General features: G+C 42.3%; 1 protein-coding gene across 2 annotated transcripts in view; it reads right to left on the bottom strand.

Annotated features, from left to right (window-relative positions):
• The window catches only part of rigi (RNA sensor RIG-I), a 71,444-nt gene extending 63,107 nt beyond the window's left edge, over positions 1-8,337 (bottom strand). Inside the window, exons 1-4 of one of the 2 annotated variants that reach the window (XM_063049000.1) lie at positions 8,147-8,337; positions 4,649-4,780; positions 3,191-3,369; positions 1,161-1,311 (exon numbers count right to left, since the gene is read on the bottom strand). In XM_063049000.1, the coding sequence (XP_062905070.1) occupies positions 1,161-1,311; positions 3,191-3,369; positions 4,649-4,780; positions 8,147-8,252 (568 nt within the window). In that variant the 5' untranslated portion in view covers positions 8,253-8,337. Of the gene's footprint in view, positions 1-1,160; positions 1,312-3,190; positions 3,370-4,648; positions 4,781-7,859; positions 8,104-8,146 lie in introns of those variants that run through there. The other variant, XM_063048999.1, reaches the window with a different exon arrangement.
• Between the last annotated feature and the right edge of the window lie 4,189 nt (positions 8,338-12,526).

The raw sequence follows: 12,526 nt of genomic DNA, 5'->3' as shown, positions 1-12,526 counted from the left end.
GGGTAGAGGCCAGACTAAGAGCGGTCCACTGGTCCTCTAGGATCAAGGGTTTGGTTCAGAGCTAACAACCCTGACTGGTAAAACAAAATTGTTATGGAAACAGCAATGAAGTATCTTTCTACATCTGAGCGTGATGGTATTCCTGAGTCTTCACCCAGGAATTGCATGACTGTTAGTAGTGAAAACCGAGAAGAAGCTACTGACATGATGACGGAAGCTCTGACACCGCCAGAGACGGAGGACCTTCATTGCTGCCCTAAATGCCAGAGGCGTAACAGGCAATAAGTAAGTAAATAATCAGAGCAGCTATGGCAACAAACTTAAACTTTTGTTCTAGAGTTCCCAGCTGCTGGAAAAGTCCTCCATGCATCTAATCTGTCTAGTTTTGTTAGAATGTTATAGGCCTCTAGAAAATCCCTTCTAACACTTCTAAACCCCAATGAATACAGGCATAATCAACCCAATCTCTCCTCATACATCAGCATTGCCATTCCAGAATCAGACTAGTGAACTTCCACTGTAAATCCTCCAAGGCAAGAACATCCTTTCTGTGCACAAAATTCCAGATGGGGTCTCAACAAGGCCCGATACATCTGCATCAAGTCAAGATTCCTGCTGTACTCAAATCGACTTGCAATGAAGGCCCACGGACATTTTCTAATTGATCCCCTATTTCATTGGCTCTTGGGGGTAAAGGGCAGAAATACCGGATTTCCAGCACTGTTTCTGTGAAGAACTTTTCTTACATTATTCCTGAATGGCATGGCTTTGATTTTAAAAGTTTGCCCCTTTGTTCTGGACCTGAGAAGTTTCTCTCTCTATTAACCCAAAAGTTAACCATTAAGTCACAGGCTAATCTGCCTACTGAACCAATGCAGAGCAATTCCATCGGTCCTCTCTGTTCGATTACGCCATGTCCATACCCCTCCCTTAACTATTCCACTTGATGAAACCAGGGGACAAAACAAAAGCCCGTGCAGTCACAGGGAAAATGTGCAAAGTCTGCACAAAGTTCATCATCCTACAGCAGCTAAATTAAATCGTTCCTTTAATTTTCTATTCCCGAAGTGACTGGAAAAAATACATTCCCATACTTTTAGTTGACATTACTCTTCTTTCTGACATTGATCACAAGTGTCCCAGTTACTTTTTGCTCTTACCAGAGTCTGAAGATATAAGGGGTATCACTGCTTCATAGTTGCATCTGTCCATGGCTAAGCAGAACTCCTTGTAAAACTGCTGTTTATCTGACCTTCTCAAACACTCAAGTAACACCTCTGCTCCTGCAGTGTCACCCCTGCGTTCACAGACCTGTGCAAACATTTGACAAGTCAGTATCCTACGTTTTTATTTGGTCATTTACAAGAAGTGGGGCTGAAGGACTGGGAGATGTTACAAAGGAAAAGTGGTTCGGGCTGCACTCCAGCTAGGTTACACAGTACAAAAGGCTGGTTATCTTTCTATTGAGGTTCACCTCTCACATGCTAGCTGATGCTCTGTTTGGGCTTTGCCCAGACCATTCACCTCATGACCTCACCACAATCATGATCTGATGGTGGACCAGTGACTGAATCCCAGACACGAAGTGAGAGCCACAGTAATACCGAGGCTACGTCTGTCTGGATGAGGGATCGAGGAGCCCTGGTAGAGCCAGGCATCATAGGGAACAGATTTCAATGTTTGGACATGCCTCACAGAAAGAAGATTGTCCTTGTTGGAAGACAAACATCCCAGCCCTAGAGTTCCTCTAGGGATATTCCTTGGCCAACTGTTTTCAGTGCCCTGTACTTTTCATCACTGAATCAAAACTGATGGCAGTCTTAACAAATGAAGCCTCTTGTGCTGGCATGCAGCAAGACCAAGCCAACATCTAAGCATGGGCTAAGAAACGGTAAGTAACTTTCACATAACAGAAATGACAGGCAATGGTTTTCTTAAAGAGAGTTTAACCAACTATCCTTGACATTCAGTGCCTCTACCACCATGATCAGGAACTCAACTGGGCCAGTCACATACGTTTTGTAGCCACAGGTGGGTACCCTGTGGCAAATAACTCACTTGCTAACAGCTGAAAACTTTCCCAGCTTTTACAAGGCACAAGTCAGGAATATAGTGGTATATATTCCACTTGCCCAGATGAATCCAGTTCCATCATTTTATCATGTATCTCAACACTACCCAAGTCAAGATGGCCCACTTGATGAGAATCCCATGAACCACCATTAGCTACACAACAGTGGATCAACAAAGTGATTTGCTATTACACTGACAAAAAAAACCAAAACTTGTGGTTTCTACTACGAAAGAAAAGGACAACAGGAGCATTGGTGGACCACTTACAGGTCCCCTTCCTGGCCACACATCATCCTGATTTAAAAGCATCGTCACTGGGTGTAAATCCTTGAACTACCTGCCGAATTGCACCAGGGAAGTACCTATCAGCAGAAAGGTTGCTTAGGTTCAAAGCAGTTACTCCTTGGGGGCAATAAATGTCGGCATCACCAGTGACATTGGGTACTGAGGTGGCACGGTAGCATAGTGGTTAGCACAACGTATTACAATACAGGCGACCAGGGTTCAATTCCCGCCACTGCCTATAAGGAATTCTCCCTGTGGGTTTCCTCTGGGTTCTACGGTTTCCTCTCACAGTCCAAAGATGTACCGGTTGGTAGGTTAATTGGTCATTGTAAATTGTTATGTTATTATGCTCTGGTTAAATTGGATGATTACTGGGCTTGAAGAGCCAGAAGGGCCTATTCTGCATTGCACCTCAATAATTAAATCAATCAATCAATCTAGATCCTCAAAAAGAAATTAAATTTTATATTTAAAAAAATGTGCCAAAGAGAGACATACTAGAAAGGACAAAGCCTCAGGCAACAAAAGAGTTTAGGAAGAAGAAATAAGTAGACGGACGAAGCAGATTAGGGAAGGAATTCCACAGTTAGGCAGCTGGAACAATAGAACTGAGAGAGATGCAAAAAAAATCAGATCCAGTTCTGAGGCCCGTTAACAGAAGAAATTGAAAAATGTGAAAAAATTGTATCTTTACATACTCCTGTGATTTTTGTACCTGTGTCGCATATGGCAAGGTCCTAAATATGAAGCAGTAATTTCCTAGACAATATCAGAAGGCAAGCTTAACTACTGCCCATCAATTTCCCCACGTCCTTTAAGCGTTTAGGAGTACCTTGCTAATTTCTTCATGTTCTCTGGTTAGTAGACACGGCATGAATCGAAGAACATCATTTGGTTTTATGTTAGAAACAATTGTTTGAGAAACACGACTCAGAAGCTCTTTATAATCCCGCAACCTTTCAATTTCAGAAAAATCAGCTTTCTCAATGGCATCCTTCAGACCAGTGTAACCTGAAAACAGAACATATATAGAATGGTGAGCTACTCACTTCATGGCCATTTGGGTATATTACCAGAACTTCAGCAAGTCCTCTCAGTCACATAAGCTCTCACGGTCATCTCCAGGACATTATTAGGCATGTAAAAAATGGTACAAGGTTTGCTATTTATCCTGTTCCGTAAATAAGATAATGATTACTTGATTCTCTGGGAATCATCCGAGTGCAGTACCCAATCATCCAATTAACTCCGGGACAATCCACACAAGTCAAACTGTCCGGAGCAGACCACTCAGTTCCTCATTCAAGATGACAATAAAATCCATCATCCTCATTCCATCATCCTAAATCATTCCTATATTCTTTGATCCCAAAGCCTAAAATCTGATTTTGGCTTTATGCAGGAAGAGTGAGGTATCCCAGAATGGAACATAGTAATGATGGTTTCTGAGAAAAATCTCACCACTTCAGTACTTTCAAGGCATTAGAATTCATCAGTCTCAGCTTTCAACACATTTCAGTAGTGAAGCATTTCTCTGGAATCAAGAATTTTACGGACTCACAACCAACTCAGTTACAGAAATCATTCTTCTCCTGGTCATAAACGTTCTCTATCATAAATTCCCTATTTCCCAAAGGAAGCTCCGTTTAACAAAACTGTTCAAGAGAACGGATTCCCATTTACTTATGAATTCTCATTTAGATTCTCAACCACTTCTCCCAAACGTGATCATATCCTTTCTTGCTCTCCTCAATGACACATGGGGTATGCAGTACACTATGTCCATTTCTGACCTTGTCCACTAATTGTTACAGTATTGGTCAAATCACTAATACAGAATGTATCTCTTAAATGGGCACTTTGGTAAATGATTTGTCTTTAATATTGAACATCATAATACGGCTTGCCTTTCTACAGCATTTTCCATGTCCTCAGGATGCCCTAAAGAGCTTCCCAATCAACAAAGTGCTGTCAAAGTGTAACCACAGACAATTTGTATGCCACTAGCTCCCACAAATGGTAAAGTGATGATCACTGCATTGCTGCTTTTGTAACGATGAATAAATATTAGCCCTGATGTTGGGGCAAACTCCCTGCTCTTCTTTGGAAGACTACTTTGAAGTATTTTATGCCTTTCTAGAAGACCAGCTGTAACCTTCATTTCCAGGTGAAAGATGGCACCTCTGACCGAAAAGATACTGGTTTGTTCACCAAGTCTTTTAAAATTTTCATTTGATTATAATAACTATAAGCATATAAATGTGATTTTAGGCAATGACACCTCACTTACCCACAGCTCTCAATTCATCTAAAAATGCTTGATACCATCCTAATTCTTCTAGCTGAATCAAGTGCTTGAAAAAGTGTTTTGCAGAAGATGTGGAAGACCTTTCTTCCAGGGATAAGATCTCTTCAATCTCAACTGGGGAGAGAAACGTTGTTAGTCTTCGTAAAACTGACTAAATTCAAAGTAAATTTATTACCGAGGACAACATAGTCATTTTCATTTTTACCCCCCGAGATTCATTTTCTTGTGGGCATACACAATAAGTTCTGGAAACACAATAGATTCAATGGAAGACCACACCCAACAGAACAAACAACTACTGTGCAAAAGACTACTTGCAAATACAAAAGAGTAAGTAAGTAAGTAAATAAATAAATAAATAAGAAAGCATTAAATATCAAGAATGTGAGCTGTAGAGTCCTTGAAAGTGAGTCCACAGGTTGTGAAAACAGTTCAGCAATGTTGGGGCAAGTGAAGTTATCCCCACTGGCACAAGAGCCTGATGGTCAAGGGGTAATAGCTCTTTCTAAACCTGGTGGTGTGGGTCCTGAGGCTCCTGTACCTTCTTCCTGGATGCTGCAGACAGAAACCTTAAAATAACTTACAAAACGATAGACACTAATATAGTACCTCGGATAGGACATGTCTTGACTCTGCTCTGCCGTGGTGTAAGATTAACCGTCAATGAGGTGGCAAGAGTGGAACATTAGAATCGTTCTGCATAGGTGAATGAAAGTAGGCTGAGCCTCCTCTCATCCTTAAGCATCTTGCAAACTTGTACACAATTTAACTTTATTGAGAGAAATGCATATTTAACACAAACCAGTGTGCTGAAGACAACAAGTTGTGCAAATACAAAAAGGAGGAAACAATAATAAACAAATAAGCAATAAATATCGAGAACATGAGATAAAGTGAGTCTATAGGTTGTAGGCGCAGTTCAGTGATGGGGCAAGTGAAGTTGATTGAAGGTATCCCCTTTGGTTCAGGAGCAAAATGGCTGAAGGGTAATAACTGTTTCTGAACCCTGTGGCATGAGACCTGAGGCTCCTGTACCTTCCCGCTGATAACCGCAGTGAGAAGCGAGCATGACCTGTGAGGTGGGGGTCCCTGAAGATGGATGCTGCTTTCCTATGACGATGCTCCATGTAAGTGTGCTCAATGGTGGGGAGGGCTTTACCCGTGATGGACTGGGCCATATCCCGTCTTTTTTGTAACTGGGCCTGTTTCCATGGAAAGGTTAAAGTGAATGCCACTTAGTGTAGATGGGACCCATCCCAAACTACTGAGGGAGGTGGAAATGGTGGAAGCACCTAAGTGCTACTCCTGGTCATATACCTCCTTCCTCACTTCCATTCAGGGCCCCAAACAGTCCTCCCAGGTGAGGCAACACTTCACCTGCAAATCTGCTGAGGTCATCTATTGGCAAATAAGAGAGAATCTGCAGATGCTGGAAATCCAAGCAATACACACAAAATGCTGCAGGAACTCAGCAAATCAGGCAGCATCGATGGAAAAAGAGTAAACAGTCGATAGTTTTCCATAGATGCTGCCTGGCCTGCAGGGGTCAGCTATTGTGTTTGATGCTCCCAATGCGGCCTCCTCCACATTGGTGAGACCCGTCGTAAATTGGGGGACTGTTTCATTGAGCACCTCACACCATCTGCCACAGGCAGGACTTCCCAGCAGTCAAATATTTTAATTCCGGTTCCTATTCCCCTTCCAATGTGTCGATCCATGGCCTCCTCGTGTCAAGATGAGGCCACCCTCAGGGCAAAGGCGCCACCCCTTATATTCTGTCTCGGTACCTTCCAACCTGATGGCATGAATATCGATTTCTCCACCTGGTGAGCAATCCACCCCCCACCCCCTTCTATACCCATCTCTGACCTCTCACTTCTTCTACACCCATCTCTGACCTTTCACTTCTCCTATATCCATCTCTGACCTTTCACTTCTTCTACACCCACCTCTAACCTTTCACTTCTCCTATACCCATCTCTGACCTTCCACTTCTTCTACACCCATCTCTGACCTTTCACTTCTATACCCATCTCTGACCTTTCACTTCTTCTATACCCATCTCTGACCTTTCACTTCTCCTATACGCATCTCTGACCTTTCACTTCTCATCTGCCTATTACTTCCCTCTGGGTCCCTTTCTCCTATTGTCCACTCTCCTCTCCCATCAGATTCTTTCTTCTCCAGCCCTTGTCCTTTCCCACCAACCTGGCTTCACCTATCACCTTCCAGCTAGCTTTCCCTCCCCCCCTCCACCTTTTAATTCAGGCATCTTCCCCCTTCCTTCCCAGACCCAAAGAAGGATGTCAGCTTGAAACATCGACTGTTTACTCTTTTCCATAGATGCTTCCTGACTTGCTGAGTTCCTCCAGCATTTTGTGTGTTGCTTCAGGGCCTATCGATGTCAGGAAATGTAGCAGCAAATTCATGGACCCTATACAGATTTACAGAGGAGGAGATGTTTGCTGTTTTGAGGAAAATTAGGGTGGATAAGTTGCCAGAGCCTGACAAGGTGTTTCCTCGGACAACGTAGCAGACATCCCACCCTGCAAAAGCTCATTTCAGGGAGGTAGCACCCCCACCCCCCACAACCCCATATCACCCCCCCCCCCCGGGTCGACCTCCAAAGGCGTATATAATACTTTGTTTAGTGATTTTTGACTAATCTGTAAACCAAGTTGGGTATATGCAGAAAATGTGACATTAAAATATGTACTTATGTTATATTATCATGTTTATTCTATTACAACTTTAAGCAAGTCTACGGGGAGTTTGGCCTCATCACGTAGGACATCAATAGAGTAGCTCCTTAGCAGCTAGCCAGCTAGTTTAAATAACGTTAGCTATGCTAATGAACGAATGACACCTGTTAAACTCACCTCAACATGTATTTTACTTTTTAACCCATCAATGGGCAATAGAAAAGTCACTGTTGCAAACAGTGCAGCGAGCAACACTGTCATTATTTTTGAGGCATCCTCTGTTGACCTGTCTTTGGATAATATTCGGAGGAGATTTGATAAATCACAGTGACTTTATATGAGGTAAATACGACAAACTAGTACAATGGTTTAAGGTTTAGATAGCGTACATTTACAGTGATAGGGAAACGATATGGGCAGAGTGGTTATTGCAATTCCCTTTAAACGTTCTGTTGTTTTGATTGCTCTTAACTTTGATAACACCGCCATACCAGATAAATTATAGCTCCCTCCCCCGAGTAGCACTTCCTTTACGTGAAACACACGAGATGTGATTTCACTGGGTACTCCTCCGATCGGCGCCTGCCACGATGGGATGAAACCGCCCCTTTCTGCAGCAAAACCGGGTCGGAGCCGGGGGAAGTTGGGTGAAAAACAGTGCTTCCACTCAGCACGATATTTTCCTGCTAAACAGGCTCGGGTTAAAAATGAAACAAGCATTTTCCAAAAACATCACCTGTTATTCATGTATATAGGATATATCGCATGAAAAACAAACCTGTAGGGAGATACGTTTTGAGAAATCCTTGGATGTAACTCGGTCGCAGAATGCTGGTAATATAGTCTTCCCATCGCTCTAAATTTGCTCTCTCAACTGCTGTCATTTTGAATCACTCATTTGTTTTAAATAATGACTATAATTCCCATGGATGTTCCGAGCTCTCCACTTCCGCGGCTATACTGCGTTGTACGTCGGCTGCACTGTTTATAACGGAGGAGTCTCCGCCTTCATTTGCGTAATTTACTGGAAAGCAAGACTTGAGTACTGCATTCTTGAGAACCAGATGGTAAAGATTTAATGTACACCAGCGGTCTCATTCGGGCAAAAAGAAACGCAAGTGTTGAAAGCAAAGTTGCTTAAAGAAGTGATTTTGCTTTTTTTTAAAAAAAAATCGTTTATTCCTAATGTGTATCAGTTTCGATTCCGTTTTGGTTTCGTTTCTTCTACAGGACACTCCCCTGTTTCTGTTCAGAGATACTCAAATTGCATTCTACCACCGAGTCTGTAACCCACGCCAAGTTTCGTTTATGCACCAGTTTGCGGGTACTTGGATAAAGAAGGGGATAAATTGGACAGCACGATACATAGGCCACTCGTCAGTGGTTTACTGAGGCGCTGTCTGAGACTAGTGATTTTCGCAGGAATCCCCATGTCTTTGACCGTGGCAGAGCATCTTGCTGATATTTTTTGGGGCCGGGAGTTAATTAAGCGTCTGACATGGTAGGCCAAAGGCAGGCACTAAGAACGATGGTATTATAGTGGAACAATCGCTGCTCCTGGATGTAGTGCACTGACCATCATTTACTTTGAGCCATGATGGAGGACAAGGGACAGATGAGGCTCTCTTTTCACAGGGACATAAACAGGGTTTATATTTATATTTATATACCACTATATCTCTATAACCTGTGGAAAACGTACTCACCTCTACTTGACCGTGGGTCTCCTTAAGCAGAGGGCATGTCACCTTCGCAAATTATTAGAGTGCTTGGAATTTTAAGGTTGGGTATGTCTCCAGCTCAACAAATTTGGTATGATTGTCTATTTAGAGCTGGGGCTGCAATATGTAGCAGATGCTGTGATAACCTTACAGCCTCCTCAATCTTAATCTTTTAGCCACTAAGTTAGATCCTCCTCAGAACCTCAATGCAAGTTGAGCTCCCTCTAAGGGTTCTCCCCCAGTTCCACCATGTTGTCCCATTGGGCTCTGATCTCCACCTCCTCTGTGGTATTCTGATGGCTAAGAGGTCAGCAAAACACCACATCTCAACACTAAGGTCGAGTAGTACCCTCCTTCAGCTTTCTTCTGCAGCACTTCTAAATTCCTCACTTTCTCCAAGTTTCTCCATAATAAGTTCTCCACGAACAAATCTCAAACCTCTGATCTTTTTAAAATGAGCTCAGTGAGCTTTGTGGTTTGTGCTCAAATGGCCCAGTCCAATTTTATAGCTCAGTGCCACAACAGGGAGCGTAGAGGTTAGCACAGGGCTTTACAGTACAGGAGACCCAGGTTCAATTCTCCTGTAAGGAGTTTGTATGTTCTGCCGGTGACCATGTGGGTTTCCTCTCAGAGTCCAAAGCCGTACTAGTTGTTAGGTTAATTGATCATTGTCCCATGATTAGGCTAGGACTAAATGGGGGGGGGGGAGAGGATTCCTAGGTATCACGACTTGGAGAGCTGGAATGGCCTATTCCACGCTGTATCCCAATTAAATTAATCAATCAATAAATGCCACTGTCTCAATTACAGGCACCCAGAATTTGATTCTGACCTCAAGTACTACTTAGCCTGTTCCCTTGGTGACTATGTGAGTTTCCACTAGTACACTGGTTTTCTCCCATGTCCTAGAGACATGTTGGTAGCTTATGGCTACTGTGAATTCGCCCCAGCTGCAGCTCGGTGGCAAAATCAAAGGTGGGTGAGCACATGAGAGAACATAGAGAAGTTGTAGGGCTACAGGCTGTCTACAGGTTACAGATGACCGAACATAAACCCATGCAGAAAAATGAGATCTCATAATGTTATTAAATTCAAATGTCTGAAAAATGTACACACATTCTTTTTGTATATTTATTCAAGTGATGTGGGCATGAAAGGCTGAGCCAGTATGGAATGGCCCATTGCTAGTTGCTCTTGAGAAGCTAGCTGTGAGCTGACTTTTTAAACCATTGAAATCCTTGAGAAGCTGGTGTATGCACATCCTGCTAGAGATGAAGTTGCAGAATTTTGATCCATTGTTGAAGCAGTGATGAGATATTTTAAAGTCAGGATGGTGTGTAGCTTGGAGGGCAATTTCCAGAGGGAGGTGTGCTAACAAATCAGAATCAAGTTTAATATCACTGGCATATGTTGTGAATTTTGTTGCTATGCAGCAGTACTTTGCAATACATAATGAAAACTGTTACTGTAAGTATATATAGTCATAGAAAAGTACAGCACAGAAACAGGCCCATCTAGTCCACGCTGAACCATTTAAACTGCCTATGCCATCGACCTGCACCGAGAACATAGTTCTCCACACCACTACCAGCCATGTAACTATCCAAACTTTTCAAACATTGAAATCAAGCTCACATGCACCACTTGCAATGGCAGCTTGTTCCACGACCCTCTGAGTGAAGAAGTTTCCCCTCATACCTTTCATCTTTCACTCTTAACCCATGACCACTAGTTGTAGTTCCACCCAGTCTCTGTGGAAGTCTGCTTGCATTTAACTGATCTATGCGCCTCATAATTTTGTATATCTCTATCAAATCTCCTCACCAAGGAATAAATTCCTAACCTATTCAATCTTTTGAAATAACTCAGGTCCTCCAGACCTGGCAACATCCTTGTAAATTTTCTCTGTACTCTTTCAACCTTATTTGCATCTTTCCTGTAGGTCAGTGACCAAAACTGCACACAATACTCAAAATTAGGCTTCACCAATGTCTTATGCAACAACAATATAACAGCCCATCTTCAGTACTCAATAACATATATAAAGTTAAATATATAGTGCAAAAAGAGGAAAAGTAATGAGATAGTGTTCATGGATTTGATGTCCATTCAGAAATGGCAGACCTAGTACCCTCTCCTTTCCAGTTTTAAATACTTGTTTCTTATCAGTGCTTTCAATGCCATTCATTACAACACTTTGGAGATCTGATTACCATTTTTTTGTATATTCTGCTTACAAATTAATCAACTTAGAGCCATCTAACACCTTAGCCCGTTTCTAACTCCAGGACAGCTTGTACAGAGAAATAAGGAAGGGGGATATGCAAGTGATGGGACTGCTCTGCTAAAAGGTAGCATAGACCCAAGTGGCTTTCTTCTGTAATGACATGGGGCCAGCAGTAGAGAAAGGTCAGTTACCCCACCTATGGAGTGCCACGGTAGTGTAGCGGTTAGTGCGATGCTGTTGCAGCTCAGGGTGTCAGAGTTCAGAAGTTAAGTCCTGGTGTCCTCTGTAAGGAGTTTGTACATCCTCCCTGTGGAATGTATGGGTTTCTCCCAGGTGCTCCTTAAGGATCTGAGCTTAAGATTTATAACACAGTAGCCCATTGTGGAAGTTCTAGCGCCTTATTTAAAAAGTCAGAACAGGAGGAGGGCATTAGGCCCTCAAACAAAACCCGAGGCCCTCAAAACTCAACTTCAACAGCTACCCAATCCTCAATGATGGCTAGTTGTGAAAGTCAACATTAAAACACTTACTACTACATTGAGCTGGAACTGCAAGGGGATGACCTATCTTTGGATCAATGAATTGTGCTGGAGTCTATGCATGGTAATTGTAAAGCAAATCTATACCTTTGTTCCTTTTTGTCCCTAATGTTTTCTGACTCCATCTTTATAGGCAGCGACTTTTGCCTTTGAAAAATGTTTTCCTTCATCTCCTCTGTCTCTCTGCCATGAACTTTAAATTTGCACCTCCAGGTCTTTGAAAAACTACAGGCCTTAACATTTGTCTCTTGTTTCACCGCTTCAAAATTGGAATCTTGTACTACAACCTCTTTGTCTCCTCTCAATTCTGTGTTTCTAGCTGAGCAATTTTGATTTCTCATCTAACCTGTTGTCGACACTGAAACTATTCAAACATCACCTGCAGGACCTTCTCATCCTTTCTAAAATATGACAACTAGATAATGACAAGGTACTTCAAAGAAAATTGAGTTTTTTTAAACATGCAACAAGGAAATAAGAATTGGATGTGTATTTGAGGTTGTAATCATGCTGAATAAGGGACATACAAAATGTAATCAATAAGGTCTCAATTAACTCAGGATGAAGGAATGAGGACAGATCAGTGCTCTCTAGTCATTGCTTTTCAAGAATTTTTTTTTGTTTCTAAAATGATTTTGCCAGTACTCATGATTTAAAGACACATGTTAGGA

The sequence above is a fragment of the Mobula hypostoma genome, chromosome 5, assembly GCF_963921235.1.
Source record: "Mobula hypostoma chromosome 5, sMobHyp1.1, whole genome shotgun sequence".
Classification (NCBI taxonomy): domain Eukaryota; kingdom Metazoa; phylum Chordata; class Chondrichthyes; order Myliobatiformes; family Myliobatidae; genus Mobula; species Mobula hypostoma.
Note: the sequence above shows the minus strand (reverse complement) of the source record. Positions and strands in the feature narration are given on the sequence as shown.